Below are 18167 nucleotides of genomic sequence, written 5' to 3' on the forward strand. Positions count from 1 at the left end.
AAAAAAAAGAAAGATTATTTCACAACATACAAAATATCAAAATTGAGTGAATGGTTGTTTTAAACTTATGTTATTAAAGGACCACCTAAAATATGGCTCTAATACTGTAGTAAAGTCAAACGGACAGCCGTCTTCTCTTAAGCTCTTGTAGTACAGCTTTAAGTTCATGGATAATTGTTGGGTCCACTACCCGTATAACAAAGTATTTACGCACTCACCATTGGATGTTTCACATGTGTATTTGAAGATAATAATATAAACAAATTTTTCGACATGTCAATCATCCAATGGTGAATGCAAAAATTCTGACAAAAAAAAAAGGTGAATGGGAAAATAAAATTCATACACTGGCTGTTGAACTATTAAAAATCCTAAGTTTATATGTGTTATCTTAATGCTGGCAAATTGAAAGAATTTTCACAAACAATCTAGATCTCCGTACGGATCAGCAAAAAGCATGAAAGTATGTCTTGTACCCAGCTTCTAATCACTATTTATTTTTTCGACAAAAAAAAAAAAGACAGCACTTATTTCGTAAAAGCCGTGTTAAGTATGTCATTGGTATGCAATTATGTATCCTCTTTTTCTCATTTGCTACCAACATCACCTTTGATATTGATATTTATTTTTCAGAGCTTAACTCCCAATCCAATTTAACGGCATGAAGAAAAGACTCATGGTAAAGGCAAAGTACAAATGTGAGATCATCTAGATGGTTGGTCGAGTTGGATAAAATTTACTTGCATGTGGTTAAAAACCATCTTGATCATAAGTTTGAATTCCCTTGTCAATCATCAATCTCAGGAAATCTCGGTTCGTTTTTTACGTAGGTTTGGTTTGTACAACAGGCATAAGATAACTCCAGCTTTAATGCAACTTGTATTTGGTGGTGTGATAAAATTTACAGCTAAAGCCGAACCTTTTGACTGTACTTGTGGGACTTCTATAATAATGCATAAAAGATTCGCCATATCAAATGTTACTTCCAATCCTTTTTACCCTTGAAAAAGATGTGTTGCTATTTTCACCTCTGTTTGACTAATCCACCCAATTTTTATTTAAAAGATAAAATTGCATTCAATGGTTCAATTGCAATTAAAATTGTTGGCCCCAAATTTCTTTACTTGTTGTAAAAGTAAACGGCGATCTTTGGAATCAACTCAGAAATCAACATAAACGGCGATCTTCGGAATCAACGCGGAGACCAACTTGAAGTACAATATGAGAGGAAAAAGAGATATGAGAGAAGTAGGGAGCAAATGTTAAGTCTTCTTCATTCTTCATCATCATCCTCAACAAGTTTACAAAAGTCTCTATTTATAGACTAGATGATATAATGAACATGAATATGTGTGTTCATGTATACAATTAATGAGGATCTGATCGTGTACATTAAAAGAGGGGATCATTCATTGAACGAGGAAAAGTGATACATTCACATCATTCAATGCATTTATAACATTACTTTCCTTTTTTTAATAGTTTTTTCTTTTAAATTATAACTAAAATTAGTTATGGTAATTAAGAATTTCACATAATTTATTTTTGTGTATCGTGTGTGTCTCATTGCTTAGTTAATGTTTTTCATAGTTTTGTGCGATTGTGATCGCGTGGTCGATTGAGAAATCGGTAGTGGATCTCGAGAACTAGGACTGTCAAAGAAGTGACAATTCAGAGCAGCAGGAAGCGAATTAGAGACGACAGGTTCGACGAGTTGGAATTCCAATCGGAGGTGAAGAAGCTCGAGGACGATCTCCTAAACTTCCATGACGACTCCGATCCCAAGCCGGGGGCTCCGTATCTGGACTCTCATGCGTTGTGAGAAAAAATGAGATGGGTTGGATCCGAGGACCGCGATTGGTTCGTCTAAAGACTTTTCGTGCTTCTAGTGTTGAATAGTCTAGCAAGCTTGCAAGGGCAACGAAAATGCTGGCGTTGAAAGTGACGTCGATATTTACGTAGCAGCAGCTTGTTTTCCATCTTGAGAGTTCTCGAGGCCCCAGAAGCAAAAGGAGAATGGGGGGACCTAGTTGTGAAAGCAAATTGCGTCTCCAAGGGCAAACCCTTCAATTTTTCTGGTGGGGCCGCGATCGCATTTTGGGGCGGAGATACTGTTGGTACGTGGCAAAACTGGATTGGGCATTGTCTAGAAGTTGGATTGGGTCCCACGGCTATTCACTGAGACCTAAACTTGGGTCTGCGTCTCTGAAGCTGTGCTGCATTGACATAAGACATGGCCAAAAGGTAACTTAACTCGACCATTGTTAACTATCAAATATCACTTTGCTCTTTTGTTTTGTTTTCTTTCTTTTTTCCGTGCCACGTCTGTCTTCTTCCTCCTCTCCGCATTGGAGACCATGCGCTTTTAAAACTCTAGAAATTAATAATCAAATGTTGACTTATTTAATTTTTGCTCATTAATAGATGGGCTTTCTTTTAGTCGATTCCAGTACGATGATACAAAAATTGTAAAGATCAATAGATGGGCTTTAGCAACCGAAGCAAATGTGATCTCGGTAAAGAGTTTTGGGTCCTCTGAGACTAAATCATGACCATCAATCTCATTCTTCATCTTGGTCCTTCCCCCTTTATCGCATAGCGCAATCGTCACGCTCTAATTTCCGCTCAAGAAAAGGGAGAGTGAGAAGGACGAATCCTCAAACCAATCTTGCCAAAAACATACATATCTGGGCCAAAAGCTAATACCTTGTGTGAAGTGAAGGTGCAATGACAAAATCACATCGGAAGAGAAGTGATTTGGGACTTGAGAAAGATATGAAACAAAGTATCTGCACTCAATCAAACGTTCAGATATAGCAATTTTCGATGATGAAATTCTCTTAGGGGGTAGATTTTAATATTCCAAACCAAAAAGGAAATTTCGTAATATTGAAAAACAAGAAAAAGATTAGACATCCAGATTTTTTCTGAGAAGGCAAGAAGCGATTTTGAGAGATAATTATGGAACTTGTCTTGCATAGCTTGGCTTGTTGCCTTCTTATCCTCCTAAGATTGGCATTTGCCGTTATCACCCAAAACCAAAGAGAGAGGCAAGAGGGCAGAGAGGACCGCGACACCAGAGGCCCAAGGCTCGCTGGGGAGTGTCCTTCGTCGCCGGAAAACCACTCTAAATGGTGACATCCATGGGTTGAAGTTTGAACTGATATTTCCTTTGACCTCGAACCCCTGTGATTTGGCATCGCATGATAGCCACGTTTCGTCTGGAAATTAAACCTTCCAAAGTACCGATCGCAGACTGGTAAAAGTGCAACTTTCTTGTATAAACACATTCTATTTGGATTACTTTCAGGATCAATCCTTGTTACGAAATTGTAATATCGCATGAGGTCTTTCCAATGACACAAAAGCCACTTGATTCGATTATCCGTAGAGTGAGAATTGAGAGCACAAAGCCAGCACCTCTCGTAATTTGGGTTCCGGCGGCTCGTGCGGTCCATCCAAAAGTCGTATTGTGACACTGTTTTCTCCTTAAACTCAAACACAGAGACTATTATGTTAGGTGAAATTTTCATGATTTTTGAAAATATAGAAATTTCTTTTATTACTCAGAAATTGTGAAAATTGTGCAAATCATGGAACATGATTTCTAGACATCCAAAAATTTTCAACTCGATCCAGTTAGTTCGAATATAGATATTGGTAGTGGAAAATTCTAACTCCTTTGAAAAGTTCGGTGCGATTATTGAAGAAAAAAGGTTAGCGAGCGCAATATTGGAAATATCTAATTTGTTTCAATTTTCTAAAAAATAATATAAGCTATTTTCCCAAAGAACGATTATTTCATATGACTCATATGACTCACAGAGTTAGATAATTTTTTGGGTCATTTGGTGCGTGTCAGGGCCATGGACATGAAATTGAGTCTCGGAGGGCATTTGCGTAATTTTGGTCTAAATGGGCTTTTCAGCCCAAGTGCATTCGGCTGTTGTTTAGGGACGGAGGAAATCTGAGATTGTGTTGTGTAGTTTGAATTAGCGATTTATCGCGGTAAGTAATTTCTACCGCTTTCCATTTTTTGTCAAGATTTCATGACATTATTTACAGAGAAAAAGCTATATTGTGATGTGACATGGCATGTAATTTTAAGGTATATAAATAAATATTATCCTATGGCATGCTGTTTTGGAAAACTTGATCAAGTATCGGATACTTTTGAGCCTCTCGTGAATGTTTTCTGGAAATATTTTAGATTGAAATGCTATTTATATATATTTTGTGTGTGTGTGGGCACACGGACCAATATTATTTTGAGGCCTAATCACGACCAACGTTATTTACAGGGTTTATTCATAATTGATGTGATTTTTGGAGCCTAACCATAGCCGATAATATTTTTGGGCCTTGTCAAGGGCGTAGTGCCACCGCGAGGTGAGCGAACGGAACACTAAGGGAGCGTGGATGGTTCCTCTTATAAGGTGACGCTCACAATTGGTTTAGGTTTTCCCAAACCCTACTAATTGCGATTTTGATTGACTCGGTTGATTATGCAAGTTTTGTTTTTTTTTTAGGAGTCGCAACTAACTTATTTGAGGCTAGTTAGAAGTCAAGTGAAACTTGGGAGATCACTTCGCTTTCGCAAACTAGAGATTCGGGAACAGTTACTTGTTTACGCTAAAATCTATTGAGCGCCCAATTTTGGTACATTTTCTCATTATTTCGTAAATGTTTAATCATGCGATCTTATCCAATTTTAGTCTCTAAGTGCACCCATCTAAATGATCATGCATTCGCAAAATCGTGCAATTATATCCATCAATCACTTAATCACATAACAACGTAATTACGCAACATTGAAAAAAAAAGTAAATGATGTACGGAAAAATAAAGAACCGAGCCATATGGGGCAAAATTAAATAAAGCCTCGTTATTATGCCCCAGGATAGGAACCCCATGAGTGGTACCCTAAGCTAAGCATGCGATTACCCTATTATATGGAATACAAATTCTCGCAAAATGCCTAAGTCGGATTAAGCCCTAAATTTCACGAATGTGTTTTATATCCTTTGTAATATTATTATAAAAAAAGACTTTTAAACATGTAGATGGCACATCTAGCAACTCGTAACCTAAATCTATGTGCGATGATATGGTGTAATGATCCTGAATATGATAACAATGTGGAATAAACATGCTCCTCTTTTATCATCATTTTTATTTATAACCATAAATTATCCATCCTAAATGCATGCTGGACATTACTAAAATAAACAAAACGAATCAGAAATTGACGATCCTCGAAGATCGCGGTAGCAGAAATGCCGCTCGAAAATGAGCGGTTCCGACGATTTCGTTGCGAAAGAAATGTCAACCCAAGAAATTAGATAATATAATAGTGCTAACACGATGACCTCTCGACGGGAAGCGATTGGATGCAACTTGAATCGTACAAGCAAGAGGACGTAATATTATGGATCGAATTTTTGAAACGTAGCCCTTCATCCTAAGGCATTTTACTTCCGATGACAACAGAACGTGCAATAGAAATACGCAAGAATAAATGCTTCCTATGAATAAATGCTTCTACATAATTTCTTTCTTTATTTATTTTTGCCTATTCTCTAAATCAATATATAGCCTTAAAGATCTCTTCACACACTAGGCAATACCAGAACTTGCAAGTTTATGCAATGCACAATCCTATATCTAGGCATTTTATGCAAGTCACTCCTTTCTCATAAATATCAATAGGATTTCATGCAGGGGCAAAATGACGGACATGCCTCTCAATTTTTCTGGCATATACAATTTGGACACAATCTTTTAGTAGTTATGTTTCCTATTGCAATGATATCGATTAATTTGGAATATCCTTTAATTCAAATTCGTAACTTTTCTTTAACAATTACCACGAGACAACTTATTTCTATTATCAAGGCTGGCACTCATTGCTATCCCCTAATGTATTCCTCTTCTAATTCAGCTCTATTCAACATACACGTTCAAACATTTCCTCTACGTAAGCTCTCGTGAGGATGACGGAGGTCATCGCACGAGCGACTGAAGCAGAGACGGATTCGCTTACGCACAGGAATTGGAGCCAAAAAAGCCTCTCTCTCTCGATCCTCTACGTGTTCCAGAAGCTTCTCCGCCGCTGATCGGCGCCGGAATCCGCCGCTTACCTCGCCACATCCGTTGCTCTTCAAATCACGATGTTCTCGCGCTTGAGCTTCGAATCTGTGTGCTCCATCGATGAACTCGAGTTTATTGAACCCAAGGAGAATTTATTCAAACCTTCCACAACTTGGAGCCTTCAACCTTTCCAGTTTTCGTTGAGCGTGCAAGTTCAGAAAATCATTCGATCGCTCTTTGTTGTTGCTAGCACGAAAATTGTCCTCGTCTGAGATTATATTAATAACTGTTCATTCAGCCTTGATGATCTCGTGCTGATTTATTGGGTTGTGATTCTCACTGTCTCATTGCTGCAATGCTGCCATTTAAGCGAATGCACATTAAGTGTTTGTTAAAATGCCTGAGTCGTATTAGTATAAATACGAATCTGACCGAGATAGGCTTGCGGCGTTCTGAGGCGATGAACTTGACTCTTGTGAAATTAGCTGAAAATGCTTGATGTGCTGAATTGTAAATACTCGTCGATGGTCGCTGGTGCGTCCATTGAAGCGTAGACTGATTTGCTTTACATATCTTTTCTGACAGTGAATTCCTTTGGACCATGTCTTCTCTGCGAGTGAATGTGAATATGTGTTTAGCGGATGTAATATGCGATGCGAACTTGTGTTTGCGTTCGTACCGGATTGTGGTTGTTGCTTGCTGGTTATACGATATCTAATGATGCTGAGTTATCACTTGCAGCTCTTGCATAAATTTTCTTGTTGGTTGCTAGATTGGTTTATGTTCGATTGAAGCTTCGTTAAGGACCCGGTTTAATGGGTAAGAGTGGAAAATGGAGACGATCGATGAGTAGGTTTGATGATGTATTTCCGCTGAGTATGAACGAATTGGGTTTGGTGCCTGAGGAAGGTTAGCCTGGCCATGAGCAAGAAAAAGGAAGAAGACGAAATTGATTCACCTAGACAACTAACTTGAATTTGTGTTTGGGCGTGAGAGTAAGATAAATAAAAGGTTCAAAAAGAAAGGGAAAAAAATTGAACTTCGTGGTGGTCTGAAAAATGAAAAATAAATATATATAAGATAAAATAAAAAATTAAATAAATGATTAGGAAAATAGGTCTTGATTAGGTTGTTTTGTCTAACATGCACGCGTACTATTTACATGTTTAACTTATTATTATTAGTTTGTCACTTTCTTCCCAATTTAATTGTGGTCCTAACTCCTAACTTCAGCTCTTACAATCCATTGGATATGTAAAAGATTGCATCCAATTTAATAATTAAGGCAAGTTGATGTTGATATATTGCTCTAGTATGTAAAGAAAGATTAAATTAAATGATTATTTTTTTGCTCTACTTTATTGCAAAGTAGCATTTTTAATTCGTGTTAAGGGAAGTGGGAGGGAATCCAGTTTTGTAACTATGTGGCTCAATCATTACAAGACTGATTCGCTTACGCACAGGAATTGGAACCACGAAGCCTCTCTCTCGATCCTCTACGTGTTCCAGAAGCTTCTCCACCGCTGATCGGCGCCGGAATCCACCGCTTACCTTGCCATATCCGTGCTCTTCAAATCACGATGTTCTCGTGCTTGACCTTCGAATCTGTGCACTCCATCGATGAACTCGAGTTTATTGAACGTAGGAGAATTTCTTTAACCTTCGACAACTTGGAGCCTTCGAACTTTCCAATTTTCGTTGAGCGTGGAAGTTCAGAACATCATTCCATTTCCGTATGTAAAATAGAAACCCAGAGCTTCGTTGTTGCTAGCGCGAAAATTGTTCGCGCCTGAGATTATATTAATAAGTGCGATTCAGTCTTGATGATCTCCTGCTGATTTGGGTTGTGATCCTCACTATCTCATTGCTGCATTGCGCCATTAAGTGTTTGGTGAAATGCCTGAGACGATAAACTCGACTCTGTGAAATTAGGTTAAGTTAAATATGTCTTCGAATCTGACTGACATCATCTTTGTCTGCTTGAATGATTCCCTGTACCAGCTGTATAGGTTAAGTTAATCTAAATTGATATTCACTGTTGAGTCCATTCCCGAAGTGTCTCGCTCTTGATAGGCTTCCGGTGTTCTAAGGTGATAAACTCGACTCCGTGAAATTGGCTAAAAATGTTGATGTGCTGAATTGTGAATACTCTGTCGACGGTCGCTGGTGCGTTCATTGAAGCATAGACTGATCATGTAGACTAATAATACATTGAAATGCAGATCCCATTTGCTGTACATATCTTTTTCTAATAGTGAATTCCTCCGGATCATGTCTTCTTGCGAGTGAATGCGAATATGTGTTTTAGCGGATGTAAAAATGCAATGCGAATTTGTTTTTGCGCTCATGCTGGATTGTGGTTGTTGCTTGCTGGTTATATGTTGTCTAATGATGCTGAGGTATATTACTTGGAGCTCTGGCATAAATAACTGGGAAATTCCGCCATGTACGGTTTATAACTTTATTCGTACAATGTTATGAAGATAATCGCCCCATTTTCTTGTTATAATAAGCAACTTAATTAGAACGCGTGAATTTTTCATTGTCAAAGAGTTTAAAAAAATGTTATTTCTACTATTTAAATAATTTAACTAGTTTCGTAGGGGCACATGCTAACAAGGTTCATTTCAATTTTTAGAATGCTAGTTGGCCATCAGCTAACCCACGACGATTGTTGCCAGAAATAACATCCAACTGATGGAGCTACAATTGATATAAAATGAAGATACTCACGATTACAATCTCTTATTATCTTATGTCTTCACATTTATTATGAGAGAGAGAGAGAGGTGCCAGGGCCACTCCATAACATCTTTTTATATGAAAAGTAATCTTACTATCATTAATAATTTAAGAGAAATTAAAATAAAGAAAGAAAATAAAAAAGAACAGAGGCCGTGTAGAGAGAGGATGGCTGGTTGAGCTGCCACCACCCTTCGAGACGTTGTTAAATGTTAAAACTGTTCTTGATTGGTGTGCTTCAATAGAGCCTAATGGGTTTCAAGATCCTTAGTCAGTTTGCGAGGATGATTGTCTGTAGTATATGCACGTGCGTTCGCAATACAATGTGATGTGCTTGGTCGACATTTGACGAATGGTGCATTTCCTGTTGCGAAATCAGGAACGCGAGACCTCTTGCGAAATCTCGTCATGGATACACCCGACCATTGGGCTACCGTGCCTGTGGTCGCTTTGCTTAGAATTGATTCGATTGGATTTGGTTTTGACTCTTATTCAGAGTAGAAGAGCAAATTAGTATTCTATCTGTTCTATTGTCCTCACGGATTTTTTGGTTTTAGTGTAGAATATGTAACAATGCAACAAAGACTACTGATATTCACTGCTTTCATTTGGGCCTGGTGACTGAACTAAATCAGGAGATGGTCAATGATAGATTAGAATGTCTAAATTGAGTTTTTGGCTATATAAGAATAATGCTAGGTCTACTTACAAAAATTGGTATACTACGACATACTCCTATTGAGCGTTGACTATGATCCATTTATTTAAAACACCACTTGTAGTTGGCCGTATCACTTTGTATACAATTTCTGTAGACAAGTTTAAGTAAATCTAGTATGACTGTTTCTATATTCACAATGCTAGCCATATTTTAAGTGATGTTGCTTATGTCTTGAGTCCTTGATTCTCCTGATATTTAGCTATAGTTACAATGAGCTGATTTATTGAGGTTTCAATGTTATCTCGCTTACTTTATTTTCTTATTTCAGGAACAGTTTTAAAGACTGAGGAATGGTTGGTGCTATATGTGAGAGGGATTTCAATGGGGGTGGGGGAAGAAGAGTTTGAACAGGAGCCATATGTGGGGTTGGAGTTTGATACCGCAGATGATGCTCGTATATTCTAAGCAATTACGCATCACGAGTGGGTTTTAGAATACGATCTGGTCAATTGTATCGATCGTGAGTTGATGGGTCGGTTTGTAATAGGAGATTTGTGTGCTGGAAAGAAGGGTTTCAGATTAATTCAAGGACAGGATGCCCTGCATCCATAAGGGTGAAAAAATCTGATTCTGGCAAAGTGGGTCCTTGACCAATTTGCGAAAGATCATAATCATGATCTTGACGCTTGTGAGGAGAATCATCCTGCTAATTCCCGGTGCAAAAGTTCAGCAACTACTGCTAAAGTAGTTGATTTGTGCCGTAAGCCATGGATAAAACAGCTTTGATGTTGTTGATAATGGATGCTCATCTTCTTCAAGTATTGTCAGTGCCAAACGCATCAAACCGGGGGTGAATGAAGGACAAGTGAAACTTGAGCCCTATGCGGGTCTAAAGTTTGATTCAGCTAACGAAGCATACCAGTATTATGATACATATGCCGGGAATGTGGTATTTAGAGTTCGTATCAGTCAGTTGTTTCGATCAAAGAACGATGGTTCGATTACTTCTCGGAGATATGTCTGCTCGAAGGAAGGATTTCAACATCCTTCTAGGGTTGGGTGTGGTGCATTTATGAGGATTAAGAGGCATGATAATGGAAGATGGATTGTTGATCGTTATCAACTAGAGCATAAGGCATGATAATGGAAGATGGATTGTTGATCGTTATCAACTAGAGCATAACCATGAGCTTGGGATGCAAATGAAAGCCAAGAGAGGTTCAGCTTCTTGAAATTTTTAGATGAGATTAATGAAACACGGAAAAACTAGACATTGCTAAAAAGCACAATGGGAGCTCATAAAGAAACATCGTGCGAACAACATAGGAAGTGATTGGTATACCGTGCTTCATAATTACTTTCAGAACCGACAAGCTGAGGACATTGGATTCTTTTATGCTGTTGATGTACAGTTGGGTTGTTGTAGGAGTCTTTTCCGGGTTGTTGGCAGGTCTAGGTTTTCCTGCAGCCAGTTTGGTGATGCCATCATTTTTTTTTTTTTTTGGTAACCGAGGATTCGCCACCATTCCCCGGGGATGAGCCCGCATCATGACATTAATGTCGGGCGCCTATATCTCGGGAGACTAGCCTTAAAGAACTCCATCGCTGCGCCCCACTTAAATTACGGAACCGAGCGGGATTCGAACCCAGAACCTCTCTGAGGGAAGGAAAGCGCCCACCAGTGATGCCATCATTTTGATACCTCCTATAAGCAAAACAATTATGTGGTGCCATTTGCTACTTTTGTTGGTGTTAATTACCACAAGCAGCTGGTTCTTCTTGGATGTGCTCTAGTTGCATGATGAATCGAAGGAGTCGTTCATATGGTTGTTTGAGACATGGCTCAGGGCAATGTCTGAGTGCCATCCCAAGTCGATAATAGCTGATCATGATGATTCCATTCTGCAAGTGATTGCACAGGTTTTTCCTTTGAGTCATCATCGATTCTCCATGTGGCAAATTAAGACAAAAGAACGAGAACATTTGAGTCCACTGAGTAGTGATTGTAAATATGAATATGAGAAGTGCGTTTATCAAAGTCATACAGTTGGTGAATTTGATGCTGCACGGGATGCTCTTCTCAGCAAATATAGCTTGAGGGAAAATTCTTGGCTGAAGAAAATGTATGAAAAGCGTGAAAACCGGGTTCCACTGTGCTTACGTCGAACATTTTTTGCTGGAATTCCCATCGATGGAAGTCTAGATGCCTTTTTTGACCCATATTTAATTTCTCAAATGCCACTTGAAGAATTTGTTGTGAGATATGAGCAAGGTTTGGAGCAAAGTCGTGGCAATGAAAGGAAAGAAGATTATAACTCATTCAACTTGCAGGCATTTTTGCAGACAAATGAACCGATGGAAGAGCAATGTAGGAGGCTTTATACCCTTTCCGTTTTCAAAGTTTTCCAGAGGGAACTTTTACAAAGCTACAGTTATCTGGGTGCCAAGATTCATGAACAAGGGGCCATCAGTAGATATTTGATCCGTAAGTGCAGCAATGAGAATGAGAAACATATCGTTACCTTTTGTTCATCCAATCTCGATGTGAGTTGTGGTTGTCAAATGTTTGAATCAGAGGGTGTATTGTGTAGACATGCTTTGAGATTGTTCCAGATTCTAGATATTAGGGAGCTTCCATCTCGCTACCTCTTGCATAGGTGGACAAGGAGTGCTGAGTATGGCACTGTACGTGATTCTGAGTCAGGAGGTAGCTCCCACGAAATTAAGGCAAGATGGTCTGGAGTCTTCGTGAAATTGCTGCCAAATATGTAGAGTTTGGTGCCACGTCTTTTGAGAAATACAAACTTGTATATGAAATTATGCATGAGGGTGGGAGGAAACTATGCTGGCAGTTCTTACCAAAAAAAAAAAAAAAACTATGCTGGCAGAGGTAAGTTTAGGGAAAATTTGTAGTTTGGAGTGCGTCTATGGTTTCTTTTCCAGCAGGCCTGACTTTTGTAACTAGAGGGCATCAACTTGTTTTATACAGTATAAAGCTTTCTCAATCAGAAGTGAAATTATGTGGATATGAAAATATGCATTCTGCTCGTTCTTTTTGTTGGTTTCTTTTGTTTATCTCACCTCAGAGGCTAGGGGTAAGGGAGGGGATAGATTGAGGAGAGCGAACGAGGAACTGTGCTCAAAATATTCTTCCAATAAAATTGTACCTGAAGTTTCAAAAGGCAAATTTCAACAAACGTCCAGCGGGAGGAAGCCACAACAAGCCCCCTGACTGTCTGTCTTTGAGAAGCTGACGTGATATTTGAAGAACTTTTAGACCTGTGCTCTGGTGTAATTTCCTCCAAGATATACAATCTCGCTCTCTTTGGTGTAACTTTGGCAAAAGGAATGGGAGACATGGATGACTCTTAGTTTTGGTGCAGAAGTTAGCACGAGACACCTGCTTGTCTAACCTTTTAATGAGCTACTCATAGTGAAGTTAATGATATACATGAGTTGTGGTGATTTGCTTTTCAATTTTTCCTCACCCTGAATAATCTTACATGAACATAAAAGGAAAAGTGAAGTTCGTCTAATAGAAACGCCTGATTCAACAATCAATTACACTTCACCACCTCAGTTGTAGTTGCAGAAAGTTACTCAGTGGATTTGATTTTCTATGTGGCAATGATTTTTCCAGCAATATTTGGAAATGCCATATGACATTCCATGATGTGGCTGATCTCTTGTATCATGTTTCCTATTTCATCTTATTTCTTGACCATACATTTGCTTTCCCTATGCGGCTTTAATAGGACATATCATAGCCGACAAACTTCCGTTATTCAACGATGTTGAAATGTTCCACTATATTGGAGTGTGCTGAATAACTCTCCTACTACAATTTAGTTACGAAGAGCAATACTGATGAAGACAATGCAAAATGAAATATCTCACAGAATTACATCAGAAACTCTCAATTGTATATGTGATACTAGCTCACGAAGCAGCATAATTTGTTTTTTAAGATGCACGAGGAGCTCTTTAATGGATATCTGTCCATTAGCACTTCAATATATGAGAAAACTAGGGCAATCACTATTGTGCTGGCAGATACATTTGTCCTTATGGCAGCAACAATGAGCTTCTTCTTGTTATAGCAAGTTAGGCTACTCTCACCAGGAGAAACCATAAGAGAATATTTGGCCGTGGGACCAAGTGGCGTATATAGCTAGCTTAGAGTTGAACTTGCTTGTGGGTAGATAAGTAGCTCAAGACTGCCATTGACATATAGCTTAGACTAATAAGGCTGAAGCTGATGTACAACACCTGTAATGAGACAAGATTCAGAAATGCATGAATTGAGATTTGCCTGATCGAGTGCTTCATAGAGTCCATGTTCATATCATATATGACAACCTAGAAAATTTTTAGGAACACTCTGGTATGGTACGATATGTTAACATTGGTTCCTGATGCCTCGACTTGAAACCTGAGCTTGAATATTATTTGAGATTTGAACATGCCTAGTGCTTAGTAAAATTATAGATCAAGAATAAATCATGATCTCCCCTAGTGAAATTCAAGTTACATTTTCTTTTCAGTTGTATACTCTTAACTAGGGTTGATACACTTCAACTGAAACTTGCTGAAATCATGCAAAGAGAACAGAATTCTTATTATTTTCGTGAATTTTTCTTTCAAGTCGATGTTAGAGTATTTTTTTTTTATCAACCTTATTAGAAATTTACCAGCAGTTTCATAAATATATGAACTACAGAAAACTTTGCAATTTCTTCCCTTAACCGGACTTGGGAATCGCCTGAGAAGTCCAATCCGCGTGTCTTCTCATCTATATTTCCATAGAAACAGCTATCCTACTTCACAAACTTTCTATCTACTAGACACGGCAAGATAGATAAGTTAGCATCAATATCATTGTTAATTATTTGCTCTATTGTTGAATAAGACAATCGAATTGGTTTGAGGAGAAGAGTTAACTTTTAGTTCTGTAGAAGCAAAATGTTAGGTATTGCCAAATTGCTGTTTTTATGTATATATTGCACTTTCCATGTGAATGAGAACATTTCTTTGCCTCGCAAAGAAAAAAGATTTGCTGAGTTGGACAGACAAACTTGCGCGACCCCAAAAATTACGGTCTGTTTATACTTCCCAAAGATCTCTTGATGAGACATTGGAAGAGATGAAGCAAACTAGTGCATCTCATGTTTACTGAATCAGAAGTCAATATGCCTCTCATTCAAAAGAAAGTTGAATATGACAAATTGGATGAGTTTAGCATATGATTAAAATTTGGATGAGTTGCGCTAAAATATCTAAGTATATGACCATTTGAACACGGTAAGATGTCCATGATGCTAAAGGGTAATGGTGAACTCAAATCCCGAAACATTGAGACTACTTGCGAATGTAGGATGAAACCAATGTAAAAGAGACTAGGTGTGAGCTTGGACACCTAATTTTCTTTCTCTAGGAAGTATTTACATGAGGATCTTCTCTCAATGTCCTAAATCCAGAGGAAAAGGGGATCACAATCTCTCAGCTTGTAGATCCTCACCGATTTGATTAATGCATTTGGCCTTTTTTAAACAGCAGACCGTCAATGCTAGCTTTTGAGCAGAGCTTCAGCCTCATGGGTGGGCTCCCATAAAATTGTTGTTTCAGCAAGTAACGAGGTCATGGGTCCATGTTTGAGGCAGGGAGTCTTCCAAGTAACCTGCATATCATTTTAAGTCATTAATTGACTGAGCAAGGAAGGTGAACTTTCTATGTTTTATCTATATTCAGAAATATTTAAGCATTCCATAAAGTTTTTTGAGACACTATAAGAACTGAGATGTCCAAGTCTTAACTTCAATAAAGTTCTGTAAATATCGCATTAGTAAGGACTGATGTGAAGATTTACATTTGTTTAGGAAGCAAAACTGGGGAATGCTTTATGAGGGTTAACGGCTTCTTTCACAGTAACAATCATAGAATCAACTGAGACCAAAAAGAACAATAAGTACTTTCTATGTACTATTTTTTTATGGTAGCTTTTCTTGAATCATCCATGAAAGTTAAGGGTCTTTTTTTTTTTTTTTGGTCGAAGTTTTACTTTCCATTCAAACACTAGGAAACATATCACAAGAGAGAATATGACTAGAGTCAATACAAAATAAATCCCATAGAGGTAGGGGTGGTCTAGACATCCAGTTGGATGGTAGAAATCCTTTCTGATGATTTTTGGCTATCCAGTCTGCTGCTTGATTGCTGTTTCGTGGACAGTGGACCAGGGAAACCTCCTTTAATTGGGAGAGCAGTACATTACAATCAACAAAAAGGCTTCTCAAGGCCCATGGGCTTTCTTTCGGATTATAAGTGAGACTTACTGAAGCTTCGTTGTCTGATTGTAAGCAAATCTTCTCTGCTAATTGATACTCAGACAGAGCACAAAAAGGGTCTTTAATTAAAGTTAAGGGTCTTTAATTGATACTCAGACAGAGCACAAAAAGGGACTGGTGGGGTCATTGTTACGGTACCTTTTCCTTGCTTCTCAAGGTCTCCACCCACAAAGATTGAGCAACCACGGTTGGCAAGTCCCTGCATAACAGAATTCAAATAATCCAGGCATCATAACAATATTTGAGTTCAATTTAACGGGCAATCTTTGAAATTTGACTCGCAGCTGGTGTGCTTCTTCTGAGCATTACCCTAGAAAATATGTCGACGTTGGCTGTTTCATGCTTTCCTGTCAACCTTCTCTCATTTCTTTCTCCGTAGGCGCTAATGTGCTGCTCGTGGCGAAGTGAGAGATTCAGAATTTCCTTCTTTATCATTTCAAAGCCTCCCTCTCACTCATGCTTTTGGTACTGCAGAAATCACGGAGAAAAAACACTATTAAAGTCCTTTAATGAAAAGAAATACTTAATCAAGTCCATGTTATTTTTATGGTGTAACCTGTAGTTAGTGTGGCATCCTGCATCATTCCATTCACCCTGAGAAGGAAGAGAATATTTTTAACTTATGGATATGTTGCGTAAATGGTGATAAAGAAGTCAGCGACCTCCATTGGCTACGGATCTAACACGAGGACAACACCAGCTTGCTCAGTTATTCTATGCCATATAAGCAACATAAACAATTAAGTATTTGAAACTGTAGGACATGTCTGTATGCACTTAATTCTGTTTGTCGTTAATGGCATTCGGTTATTTTCTTGAGCAAGTAATTGTAATTTCACCTTGAGAAAGTATCTCAAACACCATATATAATCTCCCGCTTCAATTCCCACGCTTGGTCCCTCTTGGTACTCCCATTGCACGATAGAAGCCAGAGCTCATGGCAACAATTTTGTGCTTTGTTTTTTTTTTCGTAAAAACAGGCGAGATGGCGATATATCTTATTGTCGCCATTCATACCCTTGATTTGCCGCCCATATCAATGCCAGAACCTCCGATCCTATCTCATAGTTGACTTACATCAAAACGTTAAACAAGATTTGCTAGTGTAGAAATTGAAATACAAAAAAAAGGTGTCACTTATTGAACGTGCATAAAACATGACATATTTATTCTGATGGTAGATTGAAGAAAAATTCTAACTTCTAATCTCAGTACAGAATAGTTCAAGTATTATTCATCTTTTTGTGCACCGCACGTAAAGGTTTTAGGCATTAGAACATACCAAATGTGATTTGCAACTATCGGATCGGTGTAGGGCGTGACGTTCAAGTTGAGAAGACTCTTAAGCCTGTGACAGTAGTGTTCTCAGACTTCAAAGCATACACCCTAAACTTAGAAAAGCTCTTGGTGCTTCCACTCTTCTTCTGTTTTAGCAAGAGAGAAATCCATGTGTTTGCTGTCATGGGACTGTCGCTCTGTGATTCCTTCGTGATTCTCAACTGGCATTGTGTCATTGGTGCCAAAATCTGCGCCATTTCTGCCTAGTCTAAAAATTAAAGCACTGTGAGTAATAGACATATCTACTGAACCAAAAATCCTGGAAGCTTAATCTCATGGAAGATAGTTAAACGATAAGCTCTGTTTGTATGACTTGGCCTTCTGGTATGCATGAGAAATTAGTTTTGAAAAGACAAAAAAATGGACTGGGTACTTCGAAGAAAGGGTCTCTTTAGCAAGTGCTAGCGCCAAAAAGTAGAAAACCACTCTTTGAAGACCAGTTTCAAATAGGAAAAACTTACATTTTGCAGCATAACTAGCGAGTTTTATCAATTGCCCTAAGGACGCTACCACATTCTCCTTTGAAAATAAACTAAAAAAATAGTGGAAAAACTACACTTATCCTTTTAGAACCATTTCAAGGTTATTCTCAGGCCTCATTCCCGAAAGAGAGCTTGAGAACAAATAAAAAACTGAGGGCAGTTACATAGTTGAAGGAAGCATACCGCAGAGTGCAACAGTTTAAGAGATTAATGGAATTCCACCTTACCAAGGATCAATCAGCAAACATGTTATTATGATATTTCATTAGATCTAATGGATGATCAACTCGTGAATCTTGACTGTGCACCTAATTCTTTCCTCTCACAATGAAAAGGCAATCACATTGAAGTACTTTCTTCTTTCACAAACTTTGCATAATTGCAAATTACCCTTGCCAACGGCTTTGGCGAAAATATCCATCAGATATCTTTGTGGCAGAGTAAGACTACTGAACACAGCAAAACAGGAGTGAATACAAGAGAAATCAATTCCACACGAGGTCCACAACA

General features: G+C 38.3%; 3 protein-coding genes and 1 pseudogene across 3 annotated transcripts in view; 2 read left to right on the top strand and 2 right to left on the bottom strand.

Moving 5' to 3' along the window:
- The window catches only part of LOC130135839 (protein FAR1-RELATED SEQUENCE 7-like), a 113286-nt pseudogene extending 102652 nt beyond the window's left edge, over positions 1–10634 (top strand).
- LOC115693022 (putative disease resistance protein RGA4) overlaps positions 1–18167 on the bottom strand; it is a 39950-nt gene that overhangs the window by 16056 nt on the left and 5727 nt on the right. The gene's annotated exons all lie outside the window — the stretch shown is intronic.
- On the top strand, positions 11213–12317 carry LOC130135880 (protein FAR1-RELATED SEQUENCE 12-like). Its single transcript, XM_056305703.1, has one exon. It carries the CDS (start codon positions 11345–11347, stop codon positions 12263–12265), a length of 921 nt encoding a protein of 306 aa, XP_056161678.1. The 5' UTR covers positions 11213–11344; the 3' UTR covers positions 12266–12317.
- Positions 14785–16448, bottom strand: LOC115663903 (glutamine synthetase, chloroplastic-like). The gene is made up of 3 exons (XM_056305704.1): positions 16147–16448; positions 15976–16036; positions 14785–15170 (listed from the first exon to the last, which is right to left on the bottom strand). Exons 1-3 carry the CDS (start codon positions 16270–16272, stop codon positions 15115–15117), a joined length of 243 nt encoding a protein of 80 aa, XP_056161679.1. The 5' UTR covers positions 16273–16448; the 3' UTR covers positions 14785–15114.

The sequence above is a fragment of the Syzygium oleosum genome, unplaced genomic scaffold, assembly GCF_021117445.2.
Source record: "Syzygium oleosum isolate NSW1041296 unplaced genomic scaffold, Sole_v2.1 Sole_v2.38, whole genome shotgun sequence".
In the NCBI taxonomy this organism is placed as follows: Eukaryota; Viridiplantae; Streptophyta; class Magnoliopsida; order Myrtales; family Myrtaceae; genus Syzygium; species Syzygium oleosum.

Coding starts and splice junctions, on each gene's coding strand:
- LOC115663903 (XM_056305704.1), bottom strand. CDS start 16,272: ATGATAAAGAAGGAAATTCTGAATCTCTCACTTCGCCACGAGCAGCAC. Junction 16,037..16,146: donor ACGTCGACATATTTTCTAGG/GTAATGCTCAGA, acceptor TCTGTTATGCAG/GGACTTGCCAACCGTGGTTG. Junction 15,171..15,975: donor CCTTGAGAAGCAAGGAAAAG/GTACCGTAACAA, acceptor AATGATATGCAG/GTTACTTGGAAGACTCCCTG.
- LOC130135880 (XM_056305703.1), top strand. CDS start 11,345: ATGTCTGAGTGCCATCCCAAGTCGATAATAGCTGATCATGATGATTCC.